Source organism: Pelobates fuscus, chromosome 6 (genome assembly GCF_036172605.1).
Source record: "Pelobates fuscus isolate aPelFus1 chromosome 6, aPelFus1.pri, whole genome shotgun sequence".
NCBI classification, from domain to species: domain Eukaryota; kingdom Metazoa; phylum Chordata; class Amphibia; order Anura; family Pelobatidae; genus Pelobates; species Pelobates fuscus.
The window spans coordinates 259,507,614-259,520,616 of NC_086322.1; the positions used below are offsets into that span (position 1 = coordinate 259,507,614).

The 13,003-nt window shown below is 46.0% G+C and overlaps 1 protein-coding gene across 1 annotated transcript in view; it reads right to left on the minus strand.

The window, feature by feature from the left end:
* LOC134566150 (balbiani ring protein 3-like) overlaps positions 1 to 13,003 on the minus strand; it is a 438,349-nt gene that overhangs the window by 49,284 nt on the left and 376,062 nt on the right. Inside the window, exon 17 of the mRNA XM_063425856.1 lies at positions 5,955 to 6,095. Coding sequence (XP_063281926.1) covers positions 5,955 to 6,095 — 141 coding nt within the window. The remainder of the gene's footprint in view (positions 1 to 5,954; positions 6,096 to 13,003) is intronic.

Sequence of the window (13,003 nt, forward strand, 5' to 3'; positions counted from 1 at the left end):
TCCTAACTAGCAAAGTAAGGAACTGGGAACATGTAAATGCAGTTGTAAATACAATAAAGAGAAAAATATTTTACTGTTACCAGGAGCGGGAACCATCACCCGTAAGGGTGTTTAACGTACAGGTTGCAGATATAAGTTCATGCCCACGGAGTTCAGGAAAGCACGGCCCAGTCCCCCACCCCAAAATGGCAGAAGCAAAGCGGTTAGCTGTGTGCGGCCTGCCAAGCAAGCAGCACCCCATCCCCTGCGAGTCCCCAAGGCCCGTATTGCTAGGTGACATTCTCGTCCTCGGCCAGGACACCGGCGGCCTAGGCCTGTGGAGCATGTCCCCCCTTATGTCGCGGGGTGAAGTCGTTAGGTGCCGGCAGGAAACAAAAGTCCTCATCTGTTAAGCGGGAAAAATGTGTGAAGTAGTGGGCCATGGTCAGTGAGGCATGGGTTCAGTAGGAAAGCGGTAAGGCCTCATTCTTCCGGGCCCTCTGGGCCGCCACGGCGTTGCGGGGGGGGTGCAGCATGGCCCCCTGTGAGGTTCTCTGCTGCCGGGTAAGGTCCAGCGGGGCGAGCGGGCGGGAACTCGAGAATCCAGTTCGGGATATGTACATGTGGCAGTCCAGCAGACTGTAGGAATCGGGGCACATCATTAGGCCAGCGTAGCGTGTGCCAGCGGTTCTCGGTCCTAGCTTGTAGGCTGAACGGGAAGCCCCATTTGTAGGGAATCCGTTTTTCGAGCAACATGTTCGTCAGGGGTTTCAGTGCCCGACGGGCATCTAGCGTGAGAGTCGACAGGTCCTGGAACAGCCAAATCTGGGTGCCCATGTAGGTGATCGTGCGCTGGGCCCTGGCCGCCCTCATTATGGCTTCTTTCTGCGGGAACGAGGAAAGGCAACAGATAACGTCTCTGGGCAGGCCATCTCTCCTGGGGCCCCGTAGAGCTCTGTGGGCACGTTCCAGTGGAATGTCGGCCGGTGAGTCGTCGCCTAGCAGTTGCCTGAAAAGGCCAAGCAATAGATCGCGGGGAGACTCGTCATCCGCCTCAGGGAGGCCTCGCACCCGTATATTGTTGCGGCGGCCTCTGTTATCCAGGTCTTCGACCTGTCTACGCATTTCAAGCAGGATATTCCCCTGGCGCGTCATCGCTAGGTCCGTGGCTTGTTGGTGGTGCGTCGAGTGGAGGCGGTGTTCCTCCAGGTCAGTCACCCTCTGTTCCAGGACTGTTAGGTCCCTACGCACTCCAGCAATCTCCTCTCGGATGATGGTGCGCAGTTCAGTGATCATGGCGGCTTTATCACCCCTCGTAAGCATGTTCGCCGAGATGAGAGCTAAGTCCCTGGACATCTGGGTAAAGGCATCCGCATCTGGCGTTCTCTCCGCGGAACCGGTCGTGTTGCTGGCGCTTGGGGAAGGAGGGGAGGTAGGCGCCATCTTGTCTGCGCCTCGTGTGCCTCCAAGTTGTTGTGGGGTGGACATAAACTCGTCCATAGGACCCAAACGCAGGTTCGTGTGAGGCGTGGGAGGGTGGCGGGGGGTGTTCCGTCTGGGTTTCCCCATGTGGGTCGCGGGTTTTGCTCTGTAATCGGGTTTATGCGGGTTGGGGCCTGGGAGCGAGTGCAGCGTGCGACTTACTCCATGAGCGGTCAAGCCACGCCCCTCTTCTCTTTTGTTGTGTCCTCCCATGTCTGAGAAAATCCCTCATGAAGACTGTTGACCAAGCAGCACCCACTTTGACCCATCTCGAAGTTGATGACCAAGAATTCCAAGACATCAACTCACCCTGTCTGCCGCTGCAAACATTCCCTTTTGTTGATAAAGTGCAGGAATTCTAGGAAGGGACTAGCTCAGGGACAGCATCTGTCAGTGAATGGTAAAGGCCCCATGTGGAGAAGTGGTGGGTTAGCTGCCATGGGATACCCTTGGGTGTGAAGCGTTCGAGAGCCATACTGACGGATGGTTAGCCTATTAGGGTCAGATCTAGGGACAGCCTTGCACTTTGCATTAACACCTAGCTAGCGGCCACGGGGTTTCTGTGCCTTTGGGTTAACACGTCTTCTGATACTAATATAATAAAGTTTTATCTCTTAGAATCTAACATTTCATAGGGGGGACTGATGTGGAATTATTAAAAATTATTATTGTACTTGTATTGAATTATTGTACTAACTCCATTTTAACCTTATATTGTGACAATCCTCCATTTTGTCCTCCTAACCTGACTTCTTCAAATCCTCCATTTTGTCCTCATGACTTAACTTGTTCATTTTAAAACTACATTACGTGACTGAACTTCTCAACCCAATTAATACAGTAGACAAAGACCGTGTTTCCTTCAAGGACAAGTACCAGGAGGTGCTGGCTACTCCTTAAGACTTGCTGGCTACTCCTTAGAGCTTGTAAGATAGTACAGTTTGAAGGCCACAGAACACAGTAGTAATGAAATGTTCTATTCATAAGAGACCTTGCACCTGGACATAAAGCCTGATATCATTGACCGTGTAAAATGACGCTTAGGACCCCCTTGTCCCCCACCCGTGTCCAGAATAATCCCACCTCTGATGGGTGGGCACGGGACTAACCTCTTAATTTTACGAACCAATAGGTAAGACACTAAACCCGTCACTTAACAATTAATCCAATTGATGATGTTTATTTGCTGATATTCTAATAATCAATGATGACGCAAAATGCCTCTTAAAAGGGCCTGCGCGCCCGCTTTTTCTGCACTTGCCAATAAACTTTCTCGAAGTTATTTTAACCTGAACCTCGTGTGTCAGACTTAATTACTTCAGCGTATATACGCAATTTAATTTTATTGATTTGGACAGGAACAGATAGACTTTGAACATTTTGGTTTACTTTCAAAAAGTACCATAACACTGTTATTAGGTACTCCACAAGATGTTTACTTGGATGATCTTTAAGGTAAAAGGCCAGGTTGTCGATATTAACATCGGTTAGTCATTTGTTAGGGGACAACCTGGCTGGACACATGGTCTTCATGTGTGCCCTGAAACAGATGGAGCAGATGTGCAAAAATCTACAAGCGCTGAAGCTGCAGGAACCTGCATTGAAGTTGTTGCACACCTGCGCCTTCCCCAAAAAGGAGATGGGCCTCCCTAGTTTGTCCCTCTGACCGCCTTCCTGTTTAAGGTGGGGAGTGGAAGAGGATTGAGGGGTGGTAGAGGGGGTGGCTGGGTCAGCCATAGAGGGGCACAAATCAGCCAAGTGGGTTGAGGAATTGCATATAGCGCAGGACTTTCAAAAACACTATAAAATCTGTACATGGGGGGGGGGGGGGATACTGTTATACTCAGGAGACTTCGCTGAACACAAATATTAGTGTTTCAAAACAGTAAAACGTATCACACCAATGATATCATCAGTGAAAGTGTCGTTTGTGTGTGAAAAATGCAAAAAACGTAACTTTCCCTGACAATATATCTTCGCTGTGATATGTTTTACTGTTTTGAAACACTTATTTTTGTGTTCAGCGAAGTCTACCGAGTAAAACAGTACCCCATGTTCAGGTTTTAGGGTGTCTTGGAAAGTTACAGGATACAATATAGTGCTAGCAAATTAAATTCATTGGACTTGAGGTCTGGATTTTCAGGTAGGTCCCCCAAATTGCAATCAATAAAATTACTTTGTTATGTAAAAATATTACATAAATATGCATGTACAATTTATATATATATATATATATATATATATATATATATATATACATATTTATATATTTGAAGTCTACGTGTATATTTATGAAATTATTTATGTAATAATGTAAATGGAGATATGTATATTGTATTATTTTAATTTATTTATATATACATAAATATATATCCAATTTCATTCTAAGTGTATTTTGATATATATATATATATATATATATATATATATATATATTAATATCAAAACACAGTTAGAATAAAATTACATATATACACTATATATTGACACTTTGGGCCCATTTTGGACATTTCCACTTAGGGGTGTACTCACTTTTGTTGGCCAAGGTTTAGACATTAATGGCTGTGTGTTGAGTTATTTTGAGGGGACAGCAAATTTACACTGTTATACAGGCTGTACACTTACTACTTTACATTGTAGCAGAGTGTCATTTCTTCAGTGTTGTCACATGAAAAGATATAATAAAATATTTACAAAAATGTAAGGGGTGTAGTCACTTTTGAGAGATACTGTATATTTATTTTTTTTAAACAAATTTTACAATTATGTTTACATTTTTTTTATTTATTTTTAATTAATTATTATTTATTTTTTATAATAATAATATATATATATATAAAATATATATTTAGTTATATATATTATATATATATATATATACACGTGTGCAATTTTACTCTGTGTATTTTTATATTAATCTTTGTATATATTAATAAAAAATACACCTAGTATGACGTTATATATAAGATATATATATATACATATATAATTATATTTTGATTTATTAACAATTTTTTATTTTATTTTACAGATGCAGAATATTTTTTATTTAATTTTTTTCACCAGCAAGGGCACTGCCTGTCAATTCAGACAGTCCCCCTGCAGGCAGCACTATGGACGCCTATTCCAGGTACGTCCGAGGTCTTTAACAACCATTTTTTGTCAGACGTACCTGGTACGTCCGCGGTCGCGGAGGCGTTAATAATGAAGCAGTTCTGGTGTATATATCATATCCTCAGTCTCACTGCTTAATTATCTACAATTTAGGAATTAAAATACTCACATCGTTAAGACAAGTACTTACAGTTTAGCTGATATTGATAAATTTTAATACAAGTAATGAAAGGGATACTCCACTGCTTAAATACCCAAAATATCACTGTTTAGTATACATACCTCCAATGAAAACATGCATGCATTTTTTATTGCAGGTATATATAAAACCAGCTTGTTAAAGCTGCAGATCTTGCCTGCTGCCTTTGCAAGCCCTTCATTCAATGCTTTCTATGTGACAGTACGATAGGAGGAGATCTAGCCAGTGCCGAGATACCTCAATGCTGGAGATAGGGGAGTGTTAAAAGTGGAGGTGGAGGGGACCTAATAAGTTAGGGACAGGGCACATTATAGCGTTAGGAATACAGGTCTATATTCCTAAAACTATAGCGTTCCTTTAATTCTGCATTATTACCCCATTAGTACCCTTCTCGAGAAGGGTACAGTATGTGAATACCAGGAAAGCCCTTAATATATGAGGTTTGCCCGGAAAAAGTCCAGCCATTGTTAATTTAATGAGGACGATTTGCACGACATCGATGTAACCTAGGAGCTAAGGAGAGTGGACTGGAATGCGTATGCGTGAACATGACGACTTCACTGTACTAGTCAGTGTCCCTTTAATAATATCGTCAAATATCTTGTTTGTAGGTATTTGTAAGGACCCGGATATTAATAAAGTTATTTAAATGGTTTTGCAGCAATCTCTAAGAGGCATAAGAGGTATGTGAGAAATACTATTCTCTCCTCCCTTCACTGGCTGAAGGAATGGTATGAACTTTAAAATTTCCCCTACTGTTTGGAAGGAGTGGGGATGCTGTCATTTTCAAGACTTTTGCAAACATTAAATTGGTGTAATGGGCTCCTGGCAGAGAAATTAGTATCTGTTCTAGCTGATAATCATTCCTGGATGAAGGTAATAGACTTTTTATTGACTAAATTTTTTTTACAAAGCGAATTAATATAAAAAAAAACATGTATATACAGTTTTGATGGTATAAGAGTTAAATGAATTGATCTCCAGCTGAAAAATGTCACCAGGCGACTAGAGGCATCATAACCACTACAGAGTGCCTTATTGGTTAGGCTGCTAAGAGTTCACCTTTAATTATGGTAAAGTCAGAAACATGACAGCCATTTTAGGATTGTTAATCTGCTAAATATCTGACTTGCCATGAAAAAAAAGATCTTGCAGACAATACAAATATTGAGTAACATACCTGATACAGGTGATATACATGCTCTTCCACAACGGTATGAGCAACATTTTTGATCATGTGGACATGTGTCATCGCTGGTACACATTCGGTGGCTTCCTTGTATACACACTATATCATCATGAGGACAGGAGCCAGGTTTTTCTGGATAGAAGGATAAACAGATAATAGCATTTTTTTTTTTTAATTATATAACACTCGAGTGTTTACCCCTATAAGAAACACCGCAGTGTGGAGTTAACACTTTTTGTTATTATTATTATTTATTTTATTAGTGGGTAGAAGGTTGGAGCATACACAGTAAAGCTCACGAGGACTCAAACTCAGCAATAAGTATATTTTTACAGGTAATCCACAGAAACACTGAAATCATAAAGATATAAACGTAGTAAAGGGATAGCAAAAATCGACTAACAAATAAAACACTTAAGACAGTGTATCTTGTCCAGTTTTATGATTCAAAGAGGCATGACCCCAGGGACAGAGCATGCACAAAAAATAGCTCTGGTTATAGAAAGCTCTGGGTATATGTGGTTTAACTTGACAGGGTCACAGTAACACCTCGAGGCACGTTCAAATCCAATTTCCCTGATAGTTGTACAAGTTGTGTTGTGACAAATAGTTTTTCGTATACCTCTTCAAGGGACACAATAGTCACCAGAACAACTACAGCTTATTGAATTTGTTCCGATGAGTAGAATCATTACCTTTAGGCTTTTTGCTGTAAACAATGTATTTTCAGAGAAAATGCAGTGTTTACATTACAGCCTAGTGATGGTCATGGCTGCCTAAAATGCATCCAAACATTCAGTATCTCCTCCCTCTGCATGCAGACACTAAACTTCCCTCATAGAGATTCATTGATTTAATTCAGCATTATGAGGAGATGCTGATTGGCCAGGGCTGTGTTTGAATTGTGCTGGCTCTACCCCTGATTTGCCTCTTTGTCAGTCAATCCTATGGGTAAGCATTGTGATTGGATCAGGCCACCCCTTCTGCTGATGTCAGCAGGCAGTGGGCAGGTCAAAAGAAAACAGAGACAGAGCCAGCAGCTCCAGACTTGAACACAAGTAAGATTTTACTATTTTTATGGAGGCATGAGAAGACCAGGGTGGCTAGATGGTGGTTTTAACTCTATAGTGTCATGAATACAGGTTAGTTTTCCTGACCTTATAGCAGTGGTGTATTCTGGTTTTGTGCTGCCCTAGGCAGGACAAAACTCAGGCGCCCCCCTCCCGCCCGCGCCACCCCCATCCAACCCTTCCCCCCCCGCCCGCACCACCCCCACCCTTCCCCCGCCCCGCGTTCTAAATACACACACACACATTCACTTACAGATACGCATACACTAGCTAACAGAAACACACACTCGCTAACAGAAACACACACACACACTTACAGACAAACTCACACTCACTAACAGACACACACTCACTAGCAGATACACACACTCACACTCACACTAACAGACACACACGCACTAACAGACACACATACACACACACTAACAGACACACACTAACAGACATACATACACACACACTCACACTAACAGACATACATACACACACACACACACTAACAGACACACACTAACAGACATACACACACTCTAACAGACATACACACACACACTAACAGACATTCACACACACACACACACACACACACTAACAGACATTCACACACACACATTAACAGACATTCACACACACACACACACACACTAACAGACATACACACATACTCACTCACTCACATATTTAACACATTTTTTTTTTTAATTTACCCCCCCCCCCAGCCTCCTTACCTTTGGGAATGCTGGGGGGGGGGGGGGGTTCTTTTTCTCCCTGGTGGTCCAGTGGCTGCTGGGCTGCTGCTGGGCGGTCGGGCGGCGCTGCTGGGTGGGCGGCGAGGGAGCACTTCCTCTGAGCTGTCTGCTCAGCTCCCTCGCGCGCCGCACAGTGAGGCTGGGAGGCGGAGCCAGAATATGACGTCATATTCCGGCTCCCAGCCTCACTCTGCGGCGCGCGAGGGAGCTGAGCAGACAGCTCAGAGGAAGTGCTCCTTCGCCGCCCGCCCAGCTTCGCCACCCGACCGCCCAGCAGCAGCCCAGCAGCAGCCCAGCAGCAGCCCAGCATGTCAGTTAGCCGCAAGGCTAACAAGGCATTTGCCCTGGGCATTCGGGGGCGGCGTTTTTTGCCGCCCCCTGGAAAATGCCGCCCAAGGCAAATGCCTTGTTTGCCTCGCGGCTAATACGCCCCTGCCTTATAGTGCTCCTTTCAGTGATTTCATACCCCAAATATTTCTCCAAGAGAAGCTGATATTTTACCTGAAACATTGCACAGACTGTAGCATACAGTGGATTGATGTGAGGGCCCCTTTGTCATTAAATCTGAATTTGTAAAGGTGTTTAAATGGCCTTTTAACATGAGTATTTTAATACTTGAGATAATCTAAAGCAGAGTCATTTACTGATAGGAAATTTGGTATCTTGTTCGAGGACATATTTTTCTGAGAAATGTCCTTGTTCTTTTTTTATTGCATTATGTGCATTATGCACTAAAACAAATGCAAAATAAATGCATTGAAATAATAATGAATAAAAAAAATACTTTTGTAATACGTCAGAGTGTGCAGCTGCTGTTAAACTAAGTGACTCCGGCAACCATAATACTTACATAGGTACACTAGGTCATACAATAAATCCCTGCACAGTATCTCCCAGGACTGAAAAGGAAGGGAGGGCATGACTGCAGGCCAGCAGTAAGGGGGTGGCGGCTATATTGGATACTTTGCTGCAATATTAAATATAAAGCAGTGCAGAGTAGGGGCCATATCAGTTTCTCAGTAAAGTGAGGAGTGAGAAAGTACTAATTTATTTTATAGAGTGTAGGGCCTAGTAATTTAGATCTAGTGTTAGGTTATCAGTAGTTCTATATTTTATTATGGCATCTACTACAGCAACGGTGTCCCAGGAGGCACTGGTTGGCATGCTGCGGGCTTACCTGGAGTCTCATGGCTCAGGCGCCCTTGATGCTGTTATGGCCGGCGTTGCTGGAAGTTCTGGTGTTGCTGTGATGGAGAGGACGGCTGAACAGCCCCCTGCAGACGGTCGGAGGGCCCGGAGGACAAGGCCTCCGACGCGTTTATCCCCCAGTCCTGTAAGAAGAACCAGTACCAGGCATGGAGATTGGAGGGTGTCATGTCTTAACTGCCGGCATTACCGCTACCCTGACACTTCCGGGTAGACGGAGCTTGGCCACACCCCCTTCTCTGACGCGGTCTCCACACGCTACATAGGGAGACCGCGCCAGATTCACAACGCTGGATTATTGAAAAGCCTTACTGCGAATATCAAAACCGGCTAGCAAGTATCTTCAAACCCTTTTGTGTATCGAACCCGGACTGGAAACTGTTGCCCCACTCTCTCCTCACCTCGACCACGGAATGTAAAAGGACCTTCTCTTTACTGCTAAAAAACTCTCTCCTCCCCGGAGGGGAACTTAGGTAAACCTGGACTTCCTCCATTTAAAGCTAAGTAATAATATCAACCGTATTGGATTCTGCCTGCTTTCAAGTGTGCTTACCTCTCACTCCAAACTAAGTCTTACCTGCTGCAACCTACAAATCTTAATTGCTTGATTCCATGGACTGATAAATTGCTTTCTGCTATACTGCATACCTATCATAAGCTGCTTACTCCGTTTAAACAAACCACCACTGAATTAAAGATACAGTACCTGTACTATTCTCTACTATCCTAGTCATTAATCTAAATCCTGAGTTAACTGCAGTTGTGTTCCACATATATTCATGTAAGCATTACAGAGGGTTGCTGCGAGGAGTTCCGGTGCGGATGGCTCAGAGGAGGCCCCCAGGTGCATTCTCGTTGCGGGCGCTCTGCCATGGTTTCGGGGGAAAGGGCCCAAGATGGTGCCGGAATGGAGGTTTGTTCCCGGAGTCCGCCGTAAGAGCGGAAGTGACCTCATCGGGTCAGACGCATGGACGCAGAAGAATGACGTCGGACGCATCACCGGGGGGGCGCGAATGAGACGCGGGCACAGCCGGATGCTGCCATGCCACAGGCCCCGCCTCCCCTTCTTCTCCGGCGGGTCAGAGACCCCGGACCCGTCCTCAGGAGCCCAGCAACTCTGCCGGAAGCCGGCAGGAGCGGCAGACATCATGGAAGAGATGTCAGAAGTCCTGCAACTCTGCCTGAAACAGGATGGAGTACCAGACACCCAGGGAGAGATAATAGAAGATCCTCAACTCAAGGGAATCAGTGCTGCTCGGGGAGAGTCAGATTCAGACTGTTGGACAGAGGAAGAGGATGAAGCTGTCATACCCACAGTGCAGGAGCCAGCTGTACCACTCTCCAGGGGTGAGTTGACTTGCGCGAGCGTCTGGGGTGAGTTGCCTGGGGATCAGGGTAGCTCTAGCGAGGTTTTGAGTTTATTGCGCGCAGTATTAGAAAAGTTGTCTGGGGGGTCGCAGGCGCAGAGCAATAGTGCGCAGGTAGCTAGGGTGGTTCAAGGGGGTTTTAGACCGTGTCTGTCTTTGTGTATCATATCCCCCCTGGGAGTCCATATCCCCGCGGAGACGCAGGACAGGATATGTAATGGTGAGTACGTTGACTTCTTGTCATTGGTTTCCTCTGACAGGGAATCTGTTGACAGGCCCCGTAGGGGGGATCTGCTGGAGGCGGACAAGTCTAAGCAGATTCCTCGCACGTTCGGTAACTGGCTTCAGGGGTTTAATATTTATTCCAGTATTCTGGTCCGTCGTTTTACAGAGAAGGCTAGCTCTCTATTTGGGTATCTGGATATAATCTGGGGGGCTTATAAGATTTATGGGGGTCAATGTTGGTCACGCTACGACCAACAATTTAGTCAAAAAATGGCAGCATGACCGGATATGGATCTCAGCATGCAGGATGGTAGCCTATGGCAGCCTATGGCTACTTCTGATGACGCCGTGTAGGCCATCACCATCTGCCTTTCCCGGGCCTGCCGGCCACAAGAGAGGAGTCTGCTGACTGTTCAATGAAAGCAAGTGTAAATGGTTCAGTTCCTGTCGTTTCAGACATGAATGCTCTCATTGTGGAGGAGCACACGCCGCTATGCACTGCTTTAAAAAGGGGAGACAGGCCACGGGCAAGGGAGTCGGTGGGAATGACGTACCTAGAAATGAGGACTCCAGTGAACGTCATAAGGATGCGGCCGTGGCTCGACCGGTATCCCAATAGACGTGCTGCGGCGGTTCTGTTAGGGGGATTTTTGAAGGGCTTTTGGATTCCATTTGTCTTGTCTGAGTCCTGTTTTTTTTGCGGAAAACTTGAAATCAGTCCGCGGGATGGAGGAAAAGTTACAGGACAAATTGGATAGGGAGATTAAACTGGGCGGATGGCCGGCCCCTTTGTCTTCCCTCCTTTTCACAATCTCCGCGTGTCGCCGCTGGGTTTAGTCCCCAAAAAAGAGCCTGGCTCCTTCCGATTGATCCATCACCTATCCTACCCGGCTGGAGGATCTGTGAACGATGACATCGGAAAGGAGGTGTGTCGAGTTCGATACGCGTCCTTTGATAGGGCTTTGGAACTGGTTAGGGCAGCTGGAGCGGGTTTCCTGCTAGCCAAGTCAGACATTGAGTCTGCTTTTCGGTTGTTACCGGTACACCCCGAGTGCTTCCACCTCCTGGGTTGCCACTTTTGTGGTAGTTATTATTACGACATGTGCCTGCCCATGGGGTGCGCGATTTATTGCTCCTACTTCGAGATGTTTTCATCCTTTCTCGAATGGGTTACTGTTCAGCAATCAGGTTGGAACTCAGTTACGCACTACTTGGATGACTTCCTGTTTGTGGGTCCTGCAGGCTCCCAAGTATGTGTGGACTTGCTGGATTCCTTTCGGGCTATAGCTAAGGAGTTTGGGGTTCCGGTCGCCGAGAATAAGACAGTGGGCCCGGTGACTGTGCTATCGTTTCTCGGTATCGAAATCGATACCGTTAATATGTTTTTTTTGGTTGCCGGAGGATAAGCTCACGGTTCTTCGGGAATTAGTGGACCGGGTCAAAGGAGCTAGGAAGGTTCAATTGCGACAGATGCAGGTCCTTTTGGGTCAACTGACCGTTGCGTGTCGGGTTCTGCCCATGGGTCGTGTATTCTGTCGTCGACTGTCGTTGGCCACGGTTGGTATTCAGGAACCGCACCATTTCATCAGGGTAAACAACCGCATGCGGGAGTATTTACGCGTCTGGAGTTCCTTTCTGGGCGCCTACAATGGCCACTCATGCTGGCTACGGGAGGCTGCACCAAATGCATCGTTGGATCTCTTTACGGACGCTTCCGGCTCCGTAGGATTTGGAGCTTTCTTTCGTGGTCAGTGGTGTGCGGAGACATGGCCTGTGGGCTGGAAAGGTAGGGATATCATGCGCAACCTCACCTTTTTGGAGCTCTTTCCGATTGTGGTGTCCTTGGAACTTTGGGGTGGAGATTTGCGAGGTCATGTTGTCGTTTTTCATACTGACAACATGAGCGTGGTTCACGTTATTACGCGGGCTACTTCTGCCTCCCCTCCGGTGTTGGCCTTGCTCCGGCGCTTAGTTCTGTTAAGCTTCCACTTCAATGTATGGGTTAAGGCGTGTCATGTTCCTGAGGTATTGAATGTGGTGTCTGACTCTCTTTCTCGGTTGCAGTGGGACCGGTTTCGAGAGGCGGCGCCTGTGGGTCGGTCCTGTCCTCCATCTTTATGGGACCTGGCTATGGAATCCTGAGACGATTGTTGTCGGATTCGCTATCCCGGGGGTCATGTCGGGCCTATCAGGTGGCATGGTCTCACTGGCTGTCCTTGGCTGACAGGACTAAAGGGTTTTTATCAGAGGAGGGCCGGTTCGAGGCCACTCTGCTTCTCCTAGCCTCTTTGGAGTCTCAAGGTAAGTCCAGTGCAGTGGCGTTGCGTGCTATGTCTGCCTTGTCCTTTTGCTTTCGGCTTCTGGATTGGAGGGATCTTTCCAAAGAATTCATTATACAGCGAGTATTGAAGGGTTGGAGACTT